We start from the raw sequence: 23,357 nt of genomic DNA on the forward strand, positions 1-23,357 counted from the left end.
TTAACTGGCCGTCCATCATTTGGAGGTGGTTCAGGACTATTTGAAACAAGCCTGTCTTTAGCAACCAGTGATCATGGAACTGCTATTCCCAATCTTCTTAGCAGGGCAGAAGCTACCACCATCACTTTTGTGAACAACCCACGGGAACTGGTGAGGCCAAAGGGTACCACAGAGAATTGATGTGCTTATCTGAACACACAGATAGTGCTTGAGAGACAGCAGGACATGGATGAAGAAACAGGTAAATCGGCAAACCCAATGCCACCATCCAGTCGCCTGGATCCAGGGCAGACAGAACGTGGGCCAGAGTGAGCATCTTGAACCTGTTCTTCTAGAGGAAAAAGTTCAGTGGTTGTAGTTCTAGAATAGGACAAAGTTCTCAGTCCTTCTTTGGTGCCTGACAGTAACATCAGTCAAAGCTAGTCCAGACCTCTGATGGCTTCCTTCTACAAGAAAGTCTGAACCTCCTTACGGAAAATACAAGTGGTCCTCCGGAAGCCATCTTGTTGTAGGAAGCCTTTGTTGGAGGGAGTATGACAGGTCGGGCATAACCATCCTGGATCAGTACCAATCTAAACTAGGTCATGCTTTGGCACCCATGGAGTGTAGGAAAGTACCATCTTGCCTGGTATGTTACCCCCATTTTCACTGTATGTATGTATGTATGTTTTAGCCCCTGTGTCACTGGGATCCTGCTAGGCAGGACCCCAGTGCTCATAGTATGTGCCCTGTATGTGTTCCCTATGTGGTGCCTAACTGTCACTGAGGCTCTGCTAACCAGAACCTCAGTGTTTATGCTCTCTCTGCTTTCTAAATTGTTCACTGCAGGCTAGTGACTAAATTTACCAATTCTCATTGGCACACTGGTACACCCATATAATGCCTTGTATAGGTACCCAGGGTATTGTGGTTCCAGGAGATCCCTATGGGCTGCAGCATTTCCTTTTCCACCCATAGGGATCTCAGACAATTCTTACACAGGCCTGCCAATGCAGCCTGAGTGAAATAACGTCCACGTTATTTCACAGCCATTTATCACTGCACATAAGTAACTTATAAGTCACCTATATGTCTAACCTTCACCTTGTGAGGGTGGGTGCCAAGTTACTTAGTGCGCGGGCACCCTGGCACTAGCCAAGGTGCCCCCACATCGTTCAGGGCAAATTCCCCGGACTTTGTGAGTGTGGGGACACTATTACACGTGTGCACTATACATAGGTTACTACCTATGTATAGCGTCACAATGGTAACTCCGAACATGGCCATGTAACATTCCTAAGATCATGGAATTGTCACCCCAATACCATTCTGGTATTGGGGTGACAATTCCATGATCCCCCGGGTCTCTAGCACAGAACCGGAGTGCTGCCAAACTGCCTTTCCGGGGTTTCCACTGCAGCTGCCGCTGCCAAGCCCTCAGACAGGATTCTGCCCTCCTGGGGTCCAGGCAGCCCTGCCCAAGGAAGGCAGAACAAAGGATTTCCTCTGAGAGAGGGTGTTACACCCTCTCCCTTTGGAAATAGGTGTGAAGGGCTGGGGAGGAGTAGCCTCCCCCAGCCTCTGGAAATGCTTTGATGGGCACAGATGGTGCCCATCTCTGTAAAAGCCAGTCTACACCGGTTCAGGGATCCCCCAGCCCTGCTCTGGCGCGAAACTGGACAAAGGAAAGGGGAGTGACCACTTCCCCGACCAGTACCTCCCACGGGGGGTGCCCAGAGGGCTCCTCCAGTGTGTCCCAGACCTCTGCCATCTTGGAAACAGAGGTGTTGGGGGCACACTGGACTGCTCTGAGTGGCCAGTGCCAGCAGGTAAAGTCAGAGACCACCTCTGACAGGCTCTTACCTCTCTTGGTAGCAAATCCTCCATTCTTGGTAGCCAAACCTCCTTTTCTGGCTATTTAGGGTCCCTCCTCTGGGGAAATCTTCAGATAACGAATGCAAGAGCTCACCAGAGTTCCTCTGCACTTCCCTCTTCGACTTCTGCCAAGGATCAACCGTTGACTGCTCCAGGACGCCTGCAAAAACGCAACAAAGTAGCAAGACGACTACCAGCAACATTGTAGCGCCTCATCCTGACTGCTTTCTCAACTGTGTTTCCTGGTGGTGCATAATCTGGGGGTCATCTGCCTTCACCCTGCACTGGAAGCCAAGAAGAAATCTCCTGTGGGTCGATGGAATCTTCCCCCTGCTAAAGCAGGCACCAAAAGACTGCATCACCGGTCCTCTGGGTCCCCTCTCATCCTGACGAGCCTGGTCCTTGGAACTCAGCAATTCTGTCCAAGTGACTCCCACAGTCCAGTGACTCTTCAGCCCAAGTTTGGTGGAGGTAAGTCCTTGCCTCCCCACGCTAGACTGCAAACCTGTGTACTGTGTGATTTGCAGCTGCTCCGGCTCATGTGCACTCTTCCAGGATTTCCGTTGTGCACAGCCTAGCCTGGGTCCCCAGCACTCTGTCCTGCAGTGCTCAACCCTCTGAGTTGGCCTCCGTCGTCGTGGGACCCTCCTTTGTGACTCTGAGCCAGCTCCGGTTCACAAATCTTCTAAGTGCCTATACGGGTACTTCTGCGGGGGCTGCCTGCTTCTGTGGGGGCTCTCTGAGTTGCTGAGCGCCCCCTCTGCATATCCTCCAAGGGGTGACATCCTGGTCCTTCCTGGTCCCAAGCAGCACCCAAAAACCTCTACCGCAGCCCTTGCAGCTAGCAAGGCTTGTTTGCGGTATTTCTGCGTGGAAACACTTCTGCAACATCCAGCACGCCGAGGGACATCTTCCATCCAAAGGAGAAGTTTCTAGCCCTTTTCGTTGTTGCAGAATCCTTGGCTTCTTCCACCCAGAGGCAGCCTTCTTGCACCTTCATCTGGGGTTTCCTGGGCTCCTGCCCCCCCCTGGACACAATCGCGACTCTTAGACTTGGTCCCCTTGCCTTGCAGGTCCTCAGGTCCAGGAATCCGTCTTCAGTGCTTTGCTGGTGTTTGTTGTTCTTGCAGAATCCCCATATCACGACTATTGTGTCCGATTGGAGTAGCAGGGGTAGTTTACTCCTACTTTTCAGGGTCTTGGGGTGGGGTATCTTGGGCACCCTGACTGTTTTCTTATAGTCCCAGCGACCCTGTGCAAGCTCCCATAGGTCTGGGGTCCATTCATGATTCGCATTCCACTTTTGGAGTATATGGTTTGTGTCGCCCCTAGACCTATGTTCACCTATTGCATCCTATTGTAATTCTACACTGTTTGCATTACTTTTCGTACTATTACTGACCTATTTTGGGTTTGTATACATATGACTTGTGTATATTACTTACCTTCTAACTGAGGGTACTCACTGAGATACTTTTGGCATATTGTCATAAAAATAAAGTACCTTTATTTTTAGTAACTCTGAGTATTGTGTTTTCTTATGATATTGTGCATATGATATAAGTGGTATAGTAGGAGCTTTGCATGTCTTCTAGTTCAGCCTAAGCTGCTTTGCCATAGCTACCTTCTAGCTGCCTAAGCTGCTAGAAACACCTCTATTCTACTAATAAGGGATAACTGGACCTGGCACAGAGTGTAAGTACCACAGGGTACCCACTATAAGCCAAGCTAGCCTCCTACATGGAGGAAATAACTTATCTGGTCTCCAACTCAGTGAAAGTGCACAAACTAAACTAAAGTGGTTTAAAGCAACTGCAGAGGGAGGTGCAGAGGTCTAGGTAGTAATTTGCCGCCTGATGACCTGGACTCTGTCCGCTGGACCCCTGGCCTCTATTCCTAAAGTCTTTGGAGGCCCGTTGCAGCAGAGGCCGGTTTTGACGTTGCCTCTGTTGAATGCCTCTTCCAAAGCCTTGAAACGGGCAATACCACTGGGGAAAACTTCTGCACGGGTGCTGAAAGACCCAGGAAGTACCCTGAGGACTGGCTTTATAAAAAAATATATATATTTATAGCACTCCAGAGCAGAGAGCGCATTGTCTTTGAAAAGAGGGGTGCCATCAAATGGCATAATCATTAGTGATGCTTGGACATCACTTAAGAAATCCATGGATTTTAATCTACTCTGGGTACCGTAGCACCACACTAGCACTGACTGCCCTACATAACAGTCTGCAGTGTCCAGAGCTGAACAAATTATACTTGTTGCAGTCTTCACCATCCTGAATTATTTGGGCTAAATTGGCTCAGAGGTCCTCTAGGACCATTGGCAAAATCTCAACCACCATGTCCCACAGTGCATGCAAGTAATGTTTTAAGACAACTCGAATTGACTGATCTAAGGGCAAAAATTGCAAAAGAGATTTTGCCTAGGCCTCCATGCATCTGGATTCTCAATCCAGAGGCGTTGTGGAAAAACAAATCTGGTTCAGTTGACTTTCAGAGGCCAGAACCACAATACTTTAGGGTGTGGGTTGTTGGAGAAGCAATGGTGGATCTCCCAGTGGTGGTCTATTCTGTCTTCCTATGTGTCTACAGACTGACTAGCAAGTTAATTGTTTCACCCAGGAATTGGTGACGGTATCTGTCAAGACGTGTTAAAGGGAGGGAGCAACTCTGAAAGTCTGTGACAGCTGTAGGACTTCCGTGAGGACATAAGTTTTCACTTCCATGAAGGGACGCTGCAAGTCGGGAGTTTTCCAGCCCTCCTAATGACCATGGCAAAGCATGCAGATTCAACCATAGAGGGGCCAGATTGTAGGAAAGTACCTTCTTTTTGGCGTGTTACCCCCAATTTCGGCCTGATATCAGTGTGATTTGACTGTCACTAGTATCCTAGTCTGGACCCCAGTGCGTATGGTTTATGGCCTGCTTGCCAGTCTGTTTCACTGTTTTCTAAATTGTCATTGGTATCCTGCTACTCAGGATGCCAGTGCTCATGCTCTCTACGTTTCTAAATTTTTAACTACATACTGGTAACTCAGTATTTCACTTCAAATTGGCATACTGATCCCCCCTTATAAGTCTCTAGTATATGGTACCCAGGGCATTGGGGTTCCAGGGGATCCCTATGAGCTACAGCATTTCCTTTGCCACCCAGAGGGAGCCCACGCAAAGGCTTCTACAGGACTGCCATTGCCTCCTGTGTGAAACAGTGCATGCACTATTTCACAGCCATTTTCACTGCACCAGGTCATTTATAAGTCACCTATATATCGGGTCTTCCAACCTGAAGACTGGGTGCAGAGTACCTGTGTGTTTGTGTTCCCAGACTTCGTGAGTGCGAGGACGCCATTTTAAGTATGCACTGGACATAGGTCAGCTTCACAATGGTAACTCCGAATATGGCCAAGTAAGGTGTCCAACAACTGGGAATTGTACCCCAAAACTGATTCCAGTGTTGGTTGCACAATCCCATGCACTCTGGGGGCTCCACACAGAAACACCCCCCAGTACTGCCATACCAGCCTTCTGATGTTTTCCAGGCAGCTACAGCTGCTGACACCTCACAGACAGGATTCTGCCCTCCTGGGGCTTGAGCAGCTCAATCCTAGTAAGGAAGAACAAATAATGTTCCTTGGGAAAGGGGTGTTACACCCTCTCCCTTTGGAAATAGGTGTTACAGGCATAAGACGGGTATCCTCCCAGAGCCTCAGGAAAGGATTTGAAGGGCACAGATGGTGCGCTCCTTGCATACCAGTCTACACTGGATCAGGGACCCCCGTCCCTGCTCTGGCACAAATCTGGACAAAGGAAAGGGGAGTGACCACTCCCCTGTCCATCACTACCCCAGGGGTGGTGCCCGGAGCTCCTCCAGAGTGTCCCTGGGTTTTGCCATCTTGGATTCCAAGGTGGTGGGGCTCTCTGGGAGCATCTGAGTGGCCAGTGCCAGCAGGTGACGTCAGAGACCCCTCCTGATAGGTGCTTAACTGGTTAGGTGACCAATCCTCCTCTCAGGGCTATTTAGGAACTCTCCTCTGGGTGTTTCTTCAGATTCGGATTGCAAGACTCCAGCAGAAATCCTCTGCAACCTTTACTTCATCTTCTACCGACAGAAAAAATGCTGACCGCTCCAGGAACTCTACAAAACTGCAACAAAGAAGCTAAGACCACTTCTGCAACATTGTATCTTCAGCTCCTGCCAGCAACTGCAACAGTTTCCAGGTTGTGCATCCTCCGAGGACTGTCTGTCTTCAGCCTGTACCAGAAGAACCAAAGGAATCTCCAGTGGAGTGACTGAGTCACTTCCCTGCTTCAGCAGGCACCTCTCTGCAGCGACAAACGGTGGCTTGGGTCCCCTCTCCAGATGAAAGGCGTGGATCCAGCAACACGGGTGGTGGACTAAAGTGACTCCAGCAGTCCCAACGTCCAGCTATGATGGAGATAAGAGCTTGCCTCCCCCATGCAAGACAGTACCCCCCCCCCCACCCCGTGCACCGCGTGACTTGCAGTTGCCAAGGCTTGTGTGTGACCTTCCAAGAAGTTCTTTGTGCACAGCACAGCTTAGACCCCCGCCATCACTCCATCCGGCGATGCACAGCTTCTTGAGTAGGTCTCTGGTGGCCTGGGAATCCTTTGTGTCGTGCTGCGTGGGCCTCCATATGCGCCTCCTTTGTTCCGGGGCTGTGGGGCTCCTGTGCACGCTGCCTGGTCTTCTGAGGGCTCTCTGAATTGCTGAGAGCCCCCTCTGTTTCCGCTTCCTGGGTAGAGGCCACCAGGTCCCTCCTGGTCTTGGACAGCCCCATTTTCCGCTAACTGCGAGCTTTGCGTGTGGCAAGGCTTGTTTGGTTTGCGTCGCTGGATTCTGCAGACTGTATTAATCCATCCAGCGTGGGACATCTTCTGCACCAACCAGGAACCCGCATCTGTCTTCTTTGGTGCAATACTGACTTTGTCTTCTCACAGGTGGTTCTTCTTTTGCACCTTCGTCCGGGTTAGCAGGGGCTCCTGTTCTCCCAGGACTCGTCAGTGCTTCTTGAGCTTGGTCACCTTCTTCCACAAGTCTTCAGGTCCGGGAATCCATTGTTGGTGTCTTGCAGTCCCTTCTGGTTCTTGCATTATCTTCTATCACGACTTCTAGTGTGTTTTAGAAAACTTGCTGCGTCTTACTCCTGCTTTCCTGGGCTCTGGAGTGGGGTCTATTACTAACGTTTGGTGGTTTCTTACACTCCCAGCGTTCCTCTACACACTACCCTTGCCTAGGTGGGAAACCGGCTTATACATTCCACTATTTTAGTATATGGTTTGTGTTCCCCCTAGGCCCATTGCAACCTATTTACTTACCTCCTAAGGGAGTATAGTCTCCAAAAGTATTTTTTGGCCTTGCGTCACTAAAATAAAGTACCTTTATTTTTTTAACACAGAGTATTGTCTTTCATGTGTGCGAGTACTGAGTGACTACAGTGCCATTGCAAGAGCTTTGCATGTCTCCTATTTCACCCTTGGCTGCTCTGCCTACATCTACCTCTAGACAGCCTGGCTTCTAGACACTAACTACTTTTCACTAATAAGGGATAACTGGACCTGGTATAAGATGTAAGGTGTGAGCACCTTTGGTACCCACTACAAACCAGGCCAGCCTCCTACACAGATGGAGAATAAAAACCAATGTCAGGGGATGTTTCCAGGACACCGGCGTCTGACTTACCACTTATCTGGCAAGCGGGACTGGTTCTACGAAACCTTTCTGTGCCTATGCACATCCCTGGCTAGCAGAACATAAGGTCCAACATACCTGGGTTTTCTAATGCCCAGTGTCTTGCCAAGGACACTTCATAGGCCACTGACAAGAGGAAATTCCTGTGCACTAATGGAAACACTAGCCTGCTGCTAGTTCCTGGTTTAGGATTCACCATCTCACTATCAAGTAGGCCATTCGCCCAGCCAACACAGCATTTCACAATCACTACTTTGCCACCCTATCCCTGGGCCTCCTTACCAAGTCCCTCAGGTCTTAGGCACTCTTCTTGAGCCCTGGAGAAATCTTCCTGGGTAGGCCCTTCAGCAGCTAACAACCCCAGCAGCTCTGGAAGCGACCCAGACTCCAGCACTGGTCCAGCACACTCATGACTGACTGACTGACTGACTGACTGACTGACTGACTCACTCACTGACTCACTCACTCACTGACTCACTCACTCACTGACTCACTCACTCACTGACTCACTCACTCACTCACTCACTGACTGACTCACTCACTGACACACACACACAACTACACAGTAACTTGATGTAGGCCAGCAGTGAGTTGAGCACACAGCAGTGAACCTTTACATGAGTGAGCCTCAGGCTTCCCCAGTGCCACAGGTAAGAGGGCCTGTTCATTTCTAGTGATAACCATACAGTATGCTGCCACCACTGCGCTTGTGGTACTTAAGTCCTGCCAAAAGCAGTAGCCTTTCGCCACTATGAGGACAGTATTCTGGGCGTCCCTTCTGGTCCAACAAGATCACGATTTATGAGGCAGGTCTTTGTTATGGTGCACATGCATGATCCATGTTCACCAATGTCAACAAAAATCAGTATCAGGGATCAAACCATTGCTGCAGCTGGGGGCATTCAGGGTAGGGGTAGACATCTGTCACCATGGTAGGGACTTGTCCCTCCCAACAGTATCAGATTTAAATTGAGACAGTAACTTCCAAAGGACTTGTGCAAGAGGCCTAAAGACCTAGACACAAACCTACCCTTTAAGCAGCACTCAAGGCTTGGCTGGAATTGCTACATCGGATCCTGGGGACTGCCATACTGACTAGGAGCATCACTGGGGAAGTCCTGGGCGAGTAGTAGAAAATGGTTACAAGGTAACCATAGGTGAAACGGTAGAGATAGCAACAAGAGTGGCGACCTACAAGGCCACCCTACTGTAAAGACTGGTACACTCTGCAAAAGAAAAACATTCTGATCAGGCCTGGAGGACTCCAGACAACCCCATCACAATGACAGCAGGTAAGGGAAGAAAAGAGACCTACGTTAAAGACCTACTGCACCAAGGAAGGAAACAAAATGACATGAAGTGAAAGACATTAAAAACCTTGGAGACAAGGTCAAATAGCTGAAGAAACACCTGGACAAACAGGTAGAAGATTGCAAGCACCTGCAGAATGAAATGCTTGTAATGGAGGAACAGCACACGATTCTCTAGGAGAAATGTGAAGATCTGGCAAACTGCTCAAGACTTAACATCATAAGTATTTGTAGTGTCTCTCATGAAATGCACAACAGTGAGCTCCAGTCTTACGTCCGAAACATCTTTGTTGCTGTCCTGGAAAGAAAAGGCAAAGACCCAATAGAATGGGACAGAAAGGATTGAGTAACCCAAATGACCAATACTGGTTCCTTTGTTCTGATGTACTGAATAGAGTACACGTCATCAAGCCAACAGCCTCTCTGAGGTGACATTTCCTAAACTGAAACACAACTACACCTTTACCAGGACCTATCACGCTGGCTCAGCAAGGATCCTTCAAACCCATTACAGACTTTATGACATCAAAAGACATTAAAAAAAGCTTATGACAGCCACCTTTTCAAGATGATCTTTCAACTGAAGGGTAAGCAGCAATTATTTGCATCCCTTAATAAGGCACATGGGGTCCTGGGCCTAGACAAGACCAAGAGTGACAACCAAGCACCCTCAGAGCTTTGCGATATGACTTCTACATAAGAAAAAATGGAGAAAAGTAGGCAGCAGGCACAGGAGGACCCATGCAGACATTAACTCAAGTGCAGCAGGAAAAGTAAAGTTTATACATTTAAAGAAAAAAAAAAAAAAAAAAAAAATCAGCATAAATGAGACAGAATTAAGCCACTAAAGTTTAAAGCTACAAACCTCTGGGAGCAACAAGTTCAAGAACTATCTCTTCCTAGTCTGCCCAAGGAACTCTTTGTCATGAGCACTTGAGGGGGCTGATGGGATGGAGAAGACTGAGCAGTAGGTGGGAAAGAGGTATGTTATTCCCAGTACATCCAAGAGAAATTCACACTGTTATAAGCCGAAACCTAATAGGGAGTCCTTAGGGGGGAGTTGGGGGGGGGGGGGGGGGGTGGGGAGGGGGTGGTGGTGGGCTTAGTTATCCTACTACACAAAGCTATGTCCTGTTACAATGTTATAAGAAAATTTGTAAAGCACACGTACTCCAAAAAAAGGTTTCATGGCGCAGTGAGCACCACAGTGGGAGGGCCACAAGAGCTAGCCATATGCCTGTCTAAAAAGCCAGTTTTCCCGCCAGTCCAGCAAGGATCTAAAACTCTGATGTTACTAGGCAAAGAATTCCAAAAGCCGGGGGCAAGTACGGAGAACCTGTATCCCCCCTGTCCCTTCCTCTTGAACTTAGGGACCTCTATTAGATTTTGGAACACAGACCTCAGATTGTGCTTGGGGGTATAGTTCCAGATTCTGGAGGCCACAAAAGAATTTTGCCATAGCAAGATTAAAAATAATACACCAGTTCTTAAAGAGGGTTCTCTGGGCGACTGGAAGTCAGTGTCATTTTACCAGTAGAGGTCTGGTATGACAGAATCTGGGCTGGCACCAAATCAATCTAGCTGCTTCGTTTTGAACAGGCTGGAGTCTCTGACTCAGACCCTTGGGAAGGCCCAGGTAGAGGGAATTTGTGTGATCAATTCGTGACATGACCAGGGCAATTATAATCTGGATTATGGGGTCAAAAGGAGAAGAATTTCATGTTTTTTTTTTTTTTTTTTTTTTTTTTTACTTTTCTGGGAACGTAGAGGTCACTGTGCCAATCTCAGGGTTTAGTGACAGGTCTTCATCAACTATCATCCCAAGGCTTTTGACTGCACCTTTAGAAGTGGGAGAGGTGGCCATCGTCAGAGACCACTTGGAGGGATTCCATTTGAACACTTTATTTTTAGTAATCACAATCTCAATTTTGTCTGAGTTCAGCTGATGACAGTTCATTCAATCACGGATGAAAAGCATATGGCTTTGAATTAAATTTGATAGATTCCGGAGGGTCATCAACATTAAAGAGTAGCTGCATATCATCAGCGTAACTGTATACCTTCACTTTATGCTTCTGTCGGGTACGAACCAATGGGCGGATATATAGGGTGAATAGCAGGGGAGAGAAGGAAGAGCCTAGTGGTACTCCACACTCAACTCTGACCTTGGAGGAGCAGAAAGGGGAGAGACCGACCAATTGAAAATCAGTCAGATAGAAAGTATGTCAGCCGATCTAATGCAACCCCCTGCAGTCCAGCGCCTTGACAGTTTTCATCTCAATTTGTTCAAACAAAAATTAAGTACACAATGTTTGAGTAGGGACCACCAGAGCATTTAAGCAGTCCGGGTTAGCAAGTTCGGTAACCATGTCAAATATTACTTTGGTTTTATTTTTTGTAACATTTTATAAGCTAAGTAGGAATGTCTGGCCTATCACATCAATTTCTTATAAGCTTTGAGCTGCTCCTGCAAATATATGTTTTCCGCCAGTCCCGCTCAGGCTGTTGTAATGAGAGTCTCGCTTTCTTTCAGTCATCAATATACCATCTTGCTAACCCGGACCGAATCTAAGCAGTCTGGTTTCGCAAGTTCAGTAACTGTGTCGAATATTACTTTGGTTTTATTTTCCGACCTTAACATTTTATTAAATAAGTAGCAATGCCTGGCCTCCCAGATCAATTTCTTATAAGCTTTGAGCTGCTCCTGCAAATATGTTTTCTGCCACTTCCACTCAGACTAACCTAATGAGAGTCTTGCTTTCTTTAAGTCATCACTATACCATATACAGCGGATTGAGTTTGTTTTGCGCATTGTGGCATGCATGTCGCTAGCTGCTCTAAGCCACTCAGAGAAATCCCCCATGGAGGGTGTTTGAATTCTTGCTGTCCGACAGTTAGGACTGGGCCAAGGAGTTACAGAAGGTATTAGGATTGACTCGCTTCTTATTTCTGTTAGAAGTGCCTGGACAGGAGGGGAATTTCCTAGACTTTACGTCATTTATATAAAATTTGACTAGATGATGGTCTGACCAGGTACATGGGGCAACCACAAGCTTGGACATACTCAAATTTAGTGACCAAAGCTGATCAAGTGTGTGGCACATAATATGGGTGGCAGTAAACACCTGCTGATCAAAGTTCAGACTAGACAGATGATCAGTAAGATCTGCAGCCACCGCTTTCCTCATTGGCCCACAGGTTAAAGTCTCCCAGAAGTAATATTTTTCCATAATCAACGGCTATGGTATATAAAGCATTAATCAAAAAGTTAGCTTTTAACACTAGTTAAATCAATAGATTTGGTCCATTCAAAGTTCACAATGTTTAGGGTGTTGATAGGGAATTTAAAAAAGGGAAAGAATTATTTTGCAGCCAAACCAACTGACCGTCATCAACCAAGACCTGATTGAGGGTCGAGAGATGATAGGATACACAGTGAAACTCCCCACGCTCACAAATGACCCATGACACACAACTGTAACCTAGAATGTCAGGGACAAAGACATCTCAACAACTCCCTTTTGAAGGACCCGGGCCACCTCACAAAATCAGGAGAAAGATTACAGAATACTAACGTTCAAAAACACGGGGGAAACAAAACTATTGTGGGCACAAGGAAGCAATTATACATTATCCACCTGAAAAGGGTAGCTTTAGACAATCTAACTCAAGACCTCACATAGCTGGAAGCCAAACAGAAGTATAAGAAAGACTTGGAAGAAATCAATATCAAGTGAGCCAGCCTCACACCCTTGAAAGGAGAGGGGTCCAATTCCATGAAGGAGGCAACAATGTGGGCATACTCTTGGTAAAACTAATACAGCATGTAGAAATACAGGAGAGATTATAAATGGCGAAACCCAAACAAGAGAAGTTAAGTGCTTGGCATTCCACAACTACTACCAAACTGTATACCCAGACCTCAATTAATTCGAGGCACTATTCGCCTATCTTGACTCAGTGACCCTTCCCAGGCTCTCCAACTCAATGATCTTCTGGCCAAAGAAGATATCTTAGGAACGATCAGAAAGCAGACACCAGGCAGGCCCTCCAGTCTAGATGGATTCACCCAAAACTTTTATAAGCAACACGTTACCCTCAATTTATGAGGAATCTTTTAGCAATTTTAGCTGCGGTTGGAGGATCTACCACACAGTGGTGGAAGCAATGATCTTTGTCATAGCAAAAGTGGGTCACAATCCCACAAGTTGCACTTTGTACTGTCAAATCTCTAATTTAAACATGTATCTCAAAATATACTTTAAAATACTGGCAAATCACTTAGACTGGCTGATGTCCATCTTAGTTCTTGCCGGCCAGATGGGCTTCAGCTTAAATTGCTCAACTAGTAGTAAGACTAAGCGCTTTACCTAGCAGATATCGAGAGAAAACAAGGCAGAAGGCGATAATCCGGTCACTCCACGATAAAAAGGCATTGAGGGGAATGAGGAGGGAAGCCCACAAGAAATATGGGCTGCAAATAGCTTACTTCTCTAGATAGACACAATCTATGAAACACGCTTAGCTAGAATAAATATAAAAATAGCAGTTATCAAAACTAATTTCTGTTGTCTGAGGTACATAGTAGTGGTGACAGCCCAGTCCCCTTTACAATTTGACCACCATCTAGAGCAGCTCTTAAAAAATATAATATTATATTATATATATATATATATATATATATATATATATATATATATATATATATATATATATATATATATAAATAAATATAAGAACATCCATAGATCAAGGATGTTACATTCCGCCAATACACCTACAAGCTATTGACATTTGAGGATGACATTCTCTCAACCTAAACAAGCCCAAAGTGAACTGATCTGTCTGCTAGAAGAATACTGAGCCATGATGGGCCTCCTAATCAATGTGGTAAAATCTGAGGATTGATCTTGGTACTTGCAGCTCATCTACAATTCTCATTCCCCTCAAGAAGGTCAGTAGATAATAACCAATATTTAGGCATCCACTACAGGGATCCCTGCATTTATGTGCAAGCTGAAACTTCAAGATTATCTTGAAGAATGTGGAAGGTATGCTTTTAAGTTATGTACCATCCTGGCAAAGCCATAGATTTAAGTTTTACTGGCAACAACGATCCACAAACATCAATGCTGAATAGATATAAGAAAGGATCAACACAAATGCTCTCCGTGATCACAGTTGACATATTTTCACTAAGCTTTTACTTTATTCCTATTTTATCTTTGTTTGGGAGATCTAAACTGATTTGCTTATTGTCATAAAGTATTGATTGAAATGAATCAGCCTTTGCATGTAGTCCAAAGATCATTTCATAAATTTACTCCAATTCAGCTTGATTTTTACATGAAAAAGAAAGGTCTGGGGCAGGAAACCTAGTTGTTTAATACCCCTCCTTGTAAGTTGTTGGTTCCTTTTCTTTTCAAGATAAAATACTCACTACTACTCGCTTGCTTCCTCATCTTTAGCAAAAACTGATTTTTCTCTAATCAAATGAGTAGAATGCTTTTGTTGCTTACTTTTTCTTGCAAGGTTGTTACTGTTTCCTTTTTTCTTGCTTTTCCTCCTTAATTTCTCTTTGAAAGGTAACAAACTTGTGTTTCATATATTTTCTTCAATTTGAACCTCCACAAAATTCATTGACTTTAGCATTTACTAAAACTTGTGCACAACAGGAAATTTCAAGTTTGATTTCCAGTCAGCCTGATAGTGGCATTAGTTAATTTTCAGGTAACACATTTGTTGCTGTTCTTTCTTTAGGACACATTTGATTGAGTGGATTTTAAAATTAATGTAAGGATATCCAGAGTGATCTTGTACTGTCAATTGTTTAGATAGCGGTTTCACCAGTGACACTGAGACCCTTTGAAAATCATTGTGGAAGATATGGGTGGCTTTATTAGCCTGAGCAGAATTGTCTTCCTGAAACACTGACGAATCAAGGGGGTTTTGAGTGTTGGTTTATTAAACAAGAAGTGTATCAAACAAGCCAATAAAATAGTTTATCGATTTAGGGGGCTGTTCCAGACGTTTGGGTGCAAACTACAGGTCTCAGATTGGATTCTGGCAGGGTCAAAAGTCCCTTCATTTCTTTCAATAGAGTTAAAAATTGGTACCAATACTTTGGCTAAATACCTACTATTTAGACATTAGGACCCTAATTTGAGGGGTGCATTATATAAAAGGTCACTATTTGCATCAACTATAGTAGCCATGCGATCACAGTAAGAGCAATCAGAGCATTAACAGAAGATAAGGGATGTGCTGTTGCCACGGTCTCCAGAGAACAGCGATTGATATAACTGCACTTCCAGAGCTTCCTTTCCATATTCCTCTCTAAGTTATTTGTTACAATTGTAGGAAACCAAGTACAGTGCAGGCTTTGAGTATCCACATTCCTGTGACCTCAAAAAGAAATTGAAGGGTGAAGTGAAGGATGGAGGAGAGTCTGAAGCGGGGGGGGATATAGGGGGTGGGGGGTGAGGAAAATAAGAATGTGGGAGTACTTTCAAAAAGCTGAAATGCCAACTCTTTGATGCCTGCTGTCTTCCCCAGCACTCCCTTTTTGCGTCAACAGTTCTGAGCTAATTTACTAGTGGTGCCTGTCACATAAGTGCACTTCTTGCCTGACTGACACTTAGCTTTAAGTCAGTTCCAGTAACTGTAGAAGAGCCTTCAAGTTAGCAGTACTAATGGACAACAGGCACTGCACCCAGTCTACTTTTCATTGGCATCCATTACATGGTACAGATGAAGTCACTGCTCCACTTTCTCTTCAGCTAAAGAGTTATAGCTTTCTGTGACAAAGGCATCTCTCCTACTACAAGGAGGCCTAGCAGTTGGGGAGCACTTGTGGTATAGAGCAGTGGCCCCAAAGAAACATCCAGGATTTTTTTTTTCTTGCATTAGAATTCCTAGCACCAATTAAATTCAACTTGGCCTGCTGTGCTAAAAAAAAAAAATGATTTTAGGAAGGGAAGACTATAATAGGTCCTTCTTCCCACATTGATCTGCACTACAGGGAACAACTACCCCACGCCGGAGCACTCCAGAAGGCTGATTTGTGAATGATCTATCCTGCTGATGTACCTGAAGCTCCAATGCTACTTTGTCTCACTGAACATTGATAGGATAGGGGCCTCAAATTCGTGCAACTTCACTTTCACCACCTCACCTTGCTATTGTGAATCCCCATTTGTTGTGGGGACAAAAGTAAAACATCCTTGATGGCCGCCCACCACCTCCCATTTCTGTCTGCAAAGCTGAGTGTGAACGCTGTGGCTCAGAAGCAGCATCTCTCGGTTTCAGGCATCCATGTCATGACTGAGGCTGGGATGAGACTCTCTCAGTCTCTCTCTCTCAGTCTCTCTCTCTCAGTCTCTCTCTCTCAGTCTCAGTCTCTCTCTCTCTCTCTCTCTCTCTCTCTCTCTCTCTCTCTCTCTCTCTCCTCTCCCCCCCCCCTCTTCTCTCCCCCCCCCTCTTCTCTCTCTCTCTCTCTCCTCTCCCCCCCCTTATTATTCTGTATGAGACAAGTGGCCATTTGACAATCTGTGCTGGAATGGGGAGTACAGCTGCAGCCTTTCAGGTTCTGAGGAGAAGAGCAAGCCATCCTACACATTATTAAAACAAAAACAAAAATTACAAACAGTGGAATGCTGGTCTTCTCAACCCTACCCAGTTTGCCAACATGACTTCTGATACACATCCACCTTATACCATACCCTACATTTCGCCACATCCAGAAAATCATGGAATTTCCCTAGGTACAGAGTCCCTCTCAGTTATACGTGCACGCCTAGTACATCTTCTCTGGGAATGTCAAGCTGTTTAGCTGAAACATGTCATAAATTGTCCCTGGCACAAACTGCACAAAGGTTTCCATATGAAGGCATGCACCAAAAGAGAGGCTATGGATAAACTCAGTTAGTTAATTGCTGTAGGGCCCTGCTCACAACTGACCTTTGGGCCAGGGAACACTTCGTTTTGCTTCAGTTTAAGTGTCATTTCTGTGTAGCCGGAGCAGCTGCCAATCTGGACGAGAGCAGAGGGGGTGTTCCCCGTTATCCGGCTTTGAGATTCTGCAAACAGTGATGGTTCGTCCAAGACTGAGTCTGATGGGGACTCCACCTTCTAGGGGGGGGGAAGTGAAAACAAATATTGTTAAACTCAAAGTTCCACCACAGGTAGAATTCACGCAGGCCCCAAACTTGGTGCAACAAATAATCCAGATTAAAGCAAGAATTTAAATTATTAAGACCTGGCTGACAGGGGAATGGGTTCACATGTGTTTACCACCAGTTACTTTTAAGGTGGCAGACAGTGGTGGTTCATTTATATATATGAACATTTGCATAAGCAATACTGAAAAACAGAACACAATATAACTGAAGAGCGCCAAACTTGCCAGGGTGAACAAGTTGCTTACCTTTGGTAACACTCTTTCGTGTGGATACTCTTGTGCCATTAGGATTATTAAAAAAGTGAATATGCTTGATCCATTCCATTTGTGGTGTGTGTTCAGAGGGACTCTTTCAATTAAGCAGGTTTTCTAACCTGGTGTGGAGTGTCTTGGTACTTGTGTGGTTTGGTTTCCTTCTGATACAAACTCTTGTTTAGACCACTCCTCCTTAGAAAATTGTGCTTCCTCCTCTAGGTAAATTATGCCTGAAGGGCTATACGAGCCTCTTGGGTATCAATGTCTGCATACGTCACCAAAACAATCTTGTCTTCATCATTCTATTCCACGGTGGCGCAGTAAGTCAATATATGTTCACAACAGTGATGGATAATCCATTTGTACTTCAAATGCTGACACACTTAACAGCTTTCTTCCTATTGAATTTTATGAAGACAGATTACAAACCTGTTGCCGATTGGTTTATGACAAACAACACGGAGGGCAGAATGAAAATGTTAAGTTTCTCACATCCTCAACCCTGAGATAACCTGGAAGCTGTGTTTGCAGGATTACATGGTCTCAGAGGCATCAATTAAATCTTTTTGCATGCAATGAATTTAGCAGTTGTTGATTTTCTTCTGTACAGTCAATTCTAGGTTGTGGAGCAGAAAATCTTTTTGCTGTTGTGACAGTTCCTAGTATGGATTATCCAACTACAGCCCTGAACAAGATACCAGAAAGAAAATAATCCAAGCAGGATTCTGCGGGAGATGCATTTTGGCTAAGTGATTATAAGTCTTTTTTTTTATTTTAATTATTTAAAAAAAAAAAAAAAAAATACTTCCTGATATTTTTATTGACCATTTTTCATTGCTCAGTGCTCATATATCATGTATGCCTGGGATGAGATGAATGTACATTTGCAGGTAGTTGTCCCATCTCATACCACAGTACCTGAATCCATCTTTTCACAAACATGGGTTTATTATTAGGTAGAAAATATTTGGCTTAACAGGAGCAGTGCGCATTCCACCACAGCCAACGGTGACGCAAACAGCAAAACTATAGAAACAATACTGATCAGGCACAAGACTTGACTGAATGTTTATCCTGGTTTCGAGGGGCCTGGGGATGTGAAGGGATGAGGGGTGCTAATCACATTGAGGGTCGCAGAGAGATCAACATGTGCAGGGCAGGAGTGCTTACGAGTAGCGCAAAGTTGGGTCTGGTGTGTTCCCTGTGTGGAGCAACCACATTAGGTAACTCCTCCAAGGTGAAATTGTTAGGGTTGGTCTCAGCCTATGGGGCAGGTGCTTGAAGCATGTGAGTGAGCATCATGCTTGTATCCCCTAAGAGGTGGGGTGGGTCTCTCATCTGCCTTAGCCTTTACTGCAGCCAGGAGGGTATTCCAGCCCAGTGCGGTCATGCTGTCCCCTATCGTATGTCAGATCACCTCCATCTTGGCCCTGATCCACTTCTCAACATCCTTCAGCCACTGCGTAATGACTGGAGGGGGTTGGGAGGATTGCGGTGGGGTCTTTACGTCTGGAGTAATCTGTCTGCCCAGGAGCGTTAGCAACGTGGTAGTTACGTGTACCCAGTAGCAAGCAATTACGTTGCACATCCATATCATTTGTATGAAGTCAGCACAGGCGTTAGGCAGCGATGGCAGGTGTCAAGGGCATCATGGAACATCTCAGCCACCTGTTTCGGGATCAAGTACCTTAGGTGTAAATAGTTAAATTCGGTGTACTTGAAGCGGTGGTTCCTCGTTACGCTTTTGGTGTAATTTCTGTTTGAGCGATTCAAGACTTTCTGTAGTGAGGTAGCTAATCGACCTATATAGGACCATGATGGCCCTACCTTCGGACCAGAGTATGGTTAGTGTGTGTAATGTGTGGTTCATGGGAAGTTCAAGCTCTCTTTTGCCCCATGTATTTCCAATCGCATCCAGGAGTGCAGTGTGTGCAAGGAAAGTGGCCTAAGTGTGAAGGGTGCCACTGGAAAATAGGTCTCCCACAATGAGTGTCTGTACATGTGCAGTGAATCTGGTGTGCAGTCAAAACTTTGAAGTGTGGATTGAGCCAAGATGGGTTCTCTGGAGCATATGGCACCACAGTCGGGCCCATTGATGCATCAATGTCAGCATCTCCTCGCTACTCGTATCTCCCTGGGGGCTGCGTCAGGTAGGCGGGCAGTTCCTTCCACTGCCTCATACAGGGAGATGGGCTGTATTGTGTGCACCAACTCCAGCGAACTGCCGCCTCCCAGTGCCAACTAGTGCATTGGCAAGGGCAGCAGTGTCCCCAGTTGGTAGGCTTCACAGCTGGAAGCCCAAGGGCACCAATAGTAGATCGGTCTTTGCAGCATGGCGAGTGCCACCAATAGTCTCCCCGATTGCCAGAACAGCTGGTGGAGTAACATGTCCATGTCTCTGAAGAATCTCATCTGTAACAGCAGAGGTAGGGAAGCAAAATAGTAGAGGACACTGGGTAGCAGTAGATTCTTGGCAATGGCGGTCCTGCCCACTGGCAACAGTGGTAGCACACACCAGATATCGGTAGCTTTCCGCTTCACATTGAATAGTCAGAGTTGGGGTCAGCCAGGTAGGTGGCCTTGCCATCTCTAGCAGTGGGAACAAGTGTCACAGCCTCATCCGCATACTAGGAACCGATATGGGTGGCGTTGCGGAGAAACAGAACAGCACCAGAGGACCATAGTGAACGCTTTCTCGATGTCCTTTGAGAGAAGGACCGGGGTGCCTTCCTCGTGTGTTGCTTGGTCCTCTATATGGAATAACCACTGAAAGTAACCACTGTGTTACAACCGGGTATGAAGCCGCACTGGTCCACATGGATCAAAGCTGACAGGTGCTGTTGAATGTGCAGTGCCAATAGCTTACTCAGGATTTTCCCATCAGTGTTGATCAGCGATAGTGAGCAGTATGACCGCACATAGGTGGAGTCTTGGTCGTGTTAAGGCAAATACTACTATCAAGGCCTCCCGCTCAGATAGAGGGAGGGGCCCGGAATCAAATGAATCAGAGAACAAAGCGATTAGTCTCTGGGCTAGCTGGGTCTTGTTTGACAAATAGTTCCAGAAACCGTTAGGACTGGATGCTTTCCCTGTCGGGAGCTGTTTGATCACCGTCATGAGTTCTTTCAGCTTTATGGGGGCCTCCAGAGTCAACCTCTGAGAGTGGGTAAGCATGGAAAGTCTAAGGTCCTCAAGTACTGAGCCACCTCTAATCCGAACTGGTCTGTGGGGGAAGTAAGAAGGGACTTGTAATATGCACGAAGGCAGCAATGATTTCAACCTGGATATGTTTGAGCTCCTTGTTGCATCGTGAGAGAGACAAATAGAGGGTTTTGTTTGTTCAGTTTTGAGGAGCCAGGCAAGTAGACATACCCCCCACCTCCCTCGCCCTGTTGCTTCGCAACTTATTCTCAGTAATGTACATTTCATAATCAGGTTAAGGGTGGGGGACGTCGTGGGCACATCTTGCGGCTTACAGTGCTCGAAGATGTAACGGATCTGTGGTGATTCACCACTTTGCGCCTCGCATCTCCTGTTCGAGTCTGTTGAGTTCCTGTTGGAGCCCCTTTTTGATGTCAGAAGTGGTGTGTGTATCCACTGGCCCTGTAGCACCACCTTGAATTAGTCCCTCTCAACCGTCCTGGAGCACATCGTCTCACCGACCTACACGACAGTTCGGTCCACAGATCCCACCGACCACCACGGAACCCACAGCCCCAGCCGTCACCCTCAACGCCTGGACACCCATCAGCGCCGAAGAGACCAAAACTACCATGAACACCATCCACTCCAGTGCCCCCTCGAACCCTTGCCCACATTACATCTTCACCAAAGCAGACGCCAGCATCGACCCCTATCTCCAGACCATCATCAACAGCTCGTTTTCTTCTGCCACCTTCCCCGAGAGCTGGAAACACGCGGAAGTCAACGCTCTCCTGAAGAAACCCACAGCGGACCCCAGCGACCTGAAGAACTTCCGCCCCATCTCGCTCCTCCCCTTCCCGGCCAAAGTCATCGAGAAGGCAGTCAACAAACAACTGACCAACTTCCTCGAAGACAACAACCTGCTCGACCCCTCCCAATCCGGTTTTCGGGCCAACCACAGCACAGAAACCGCCCTCATCGCAGTCACCGACGACATCCGAACCCTGCTGGACAACGGAGAAACTGCCGCCCTCATCCTCCTTGACCTCTCGGCTGCCTTCGACACCGTCTGCCACTGCACCCGAATAACCCGCCTCCGCTCCACCGGTATCCAAGGTCAGGCCCTGGACTGGATCGCCTCTTTTCTTTCTGACCGCTCCCAAAGAGTCTACCTCCTGCCTTTCCGCTCGGATCCCACCGAGATCATCTGCGGCGTCCCACAGGGCTCCTCACTCAGCCCTACTCTCTTCAATGTCTACATGAGCCCCCTCGCCGACATCGCACGCAAACGACACCCAGCTGATACTCTCCCTCACCAAAGACCCAGCCATAGCCAAAACCAACCTGCAGGATGGAATGAAAGACGTCGCAGAATGGATGAAACTCAGGCGCCTGAAGCTGAACTCAGACAAGACGGAAGTCCTCATCCTCGGAAAATACCCATCCGCCTGGGACGATTCCTGGTGGCCGACGGCCCTGGGCACCGCACCGACCCCATCAGACCACGCACGCAACCTCGGATTCATCCTGGACCCCCTTCTCACCATGACCAAGCAAGTCAACGCTGTCTCGTCTTCTTGCTTCCTCACACTCTGCATGCTCCGAAAGATCTTCCGCTGGATCCCCGCCGACGCCAGAAAAACTGTGACCCACGCCCTCGTCACAAGCCGTCTGGACTACGGAAACATCCTATACGCAGGAATCACCGCAAATCTTCAGAAACGTCTTCAGCGAATACAAAACGCCTCTGCACGCCTCATCCTCGACGTACCCCGCCACAGCCACATCTCTGCCCAGCTGAGACACCTGCACTGGCTACCAGTCAACAAAAGGATCACCTTCAGGCTCCTCACCCATGCACACAAAGCCCTCCACAACAAGGGCCCCGAATACCTCAACCGTCGCCTCACCTTCTACTCGCCCACCCGTCAACTTCGATCCACCAGCCTCGCTCTCACCGCCGTCCCTCGCATCCGCCGAACCACTGCAGGTGGGAAATCCTTCTCCTACCTGGCAGCCAAGATGTGGAATTCCCTCCCCTCAGGACCACCTCGCCTTCCGGAGGCGGCTCAAGACCTGGCTCTTCGAGCAGCAGTGACCGTCCACCCCCCACCCCCCCCCCAGCGCCTTGAGACCTTACGGGTGAGTATCGCGCTGTATAAATATGATTGATTGATTTTGTCCCTCTCAACCGTCCTGGAGCACATCATCTCAGCGTTGTATAAAATACTGCTCTGTGTGCCTCCAGATGTCTGCATGAATGGGTTGTCTCGAAGGGCTTCCACCAGTAAACACCACATGCGGATCGGAGGCCGTGAGTGGATTCACTACACAGCAATCACAGGATCGTGAGCAGATGCTGTCTGTGCCAGATATCAGACTTTCTCAACTGATAGTGTTGTTGCATCATCCCCCAGGAACATATGCAATTGATTGTCAACTGTATGCACCAGGGAGTACTAGGAGTATTCCCTGGCATCTGGGTGGAGGTTCCCCCCGATATCCAGGAGCTGCCACTGCCGTACCCACAACATAAATCTGCCAGCGAGAGCCAAGACTGGGTCTTGCTGCAGTGGGGGGATGAGATGATGTGGTGGTGGTGGTGGTGGTGAATGTATGAGACACGCGGTTCTAATTACACAGCTGTGCCCCTGCATAAAGTGGTGCAGTGGAGCTGTCCATGGCATTTCAGCCTCAATTTTGTTTGCTTGGGGAGATTCTAGTTGTTCCTGCATGAGGTTGTTCTAATTGTGGTGCCTCTTAAAAGGTATTAAAGAATCTGGTGTCTCCTGGTGGGCGAGCCCAGGCCTCTAATGTTTCAAGTGATTCACTGGAACCAGCATTTGCATATTTCACTAATCAGATACATTGTTCTCCAGTCCTTGGGGTGACCACGGGGTCC

General features: G+C 47.0%; 1 protein-coding gene across 1 annotated transcript in view; it reads right to left on the bottom strand.

Annotated features, from left to right (window-relative positions):
- ATG2A (autophagy related 2A) overlaps positions 1–23,357 on the bottom strand; it is a 2,189,461-nt gene that overhangs the window by 2,086,828 nt on the left and 79,276 nt on the right. Inside the window, exon 6 of the mRNA XM_069207806.1 lies at positions 16,837–17,007. Within this exon, the coding sequence (XP_069063907.1) occupies positions 16,837–17,007 (171 nt within the window). The remainder of the gene's footprint in view (positions 1–16,836; positions 17,008–23,357) is intronic.

The sequence above is a fragment of the Pleurodeles waltl genome, chromosome 9 (assembly GCF_031143425.1).
Source record: "Pleurodeles waltl isolate 20211129_DDA chromosome 9, aPleWal1.hap1.20221129, whole genome shotgun sequence".
Classification (NCBI taxonomy): domain Eukaryota; kingdom Metazoa; phylum Chordata; class Amphibia; order Caudata; family Salamandridae; genus Pleurodeles; species Pleurodeles waltl.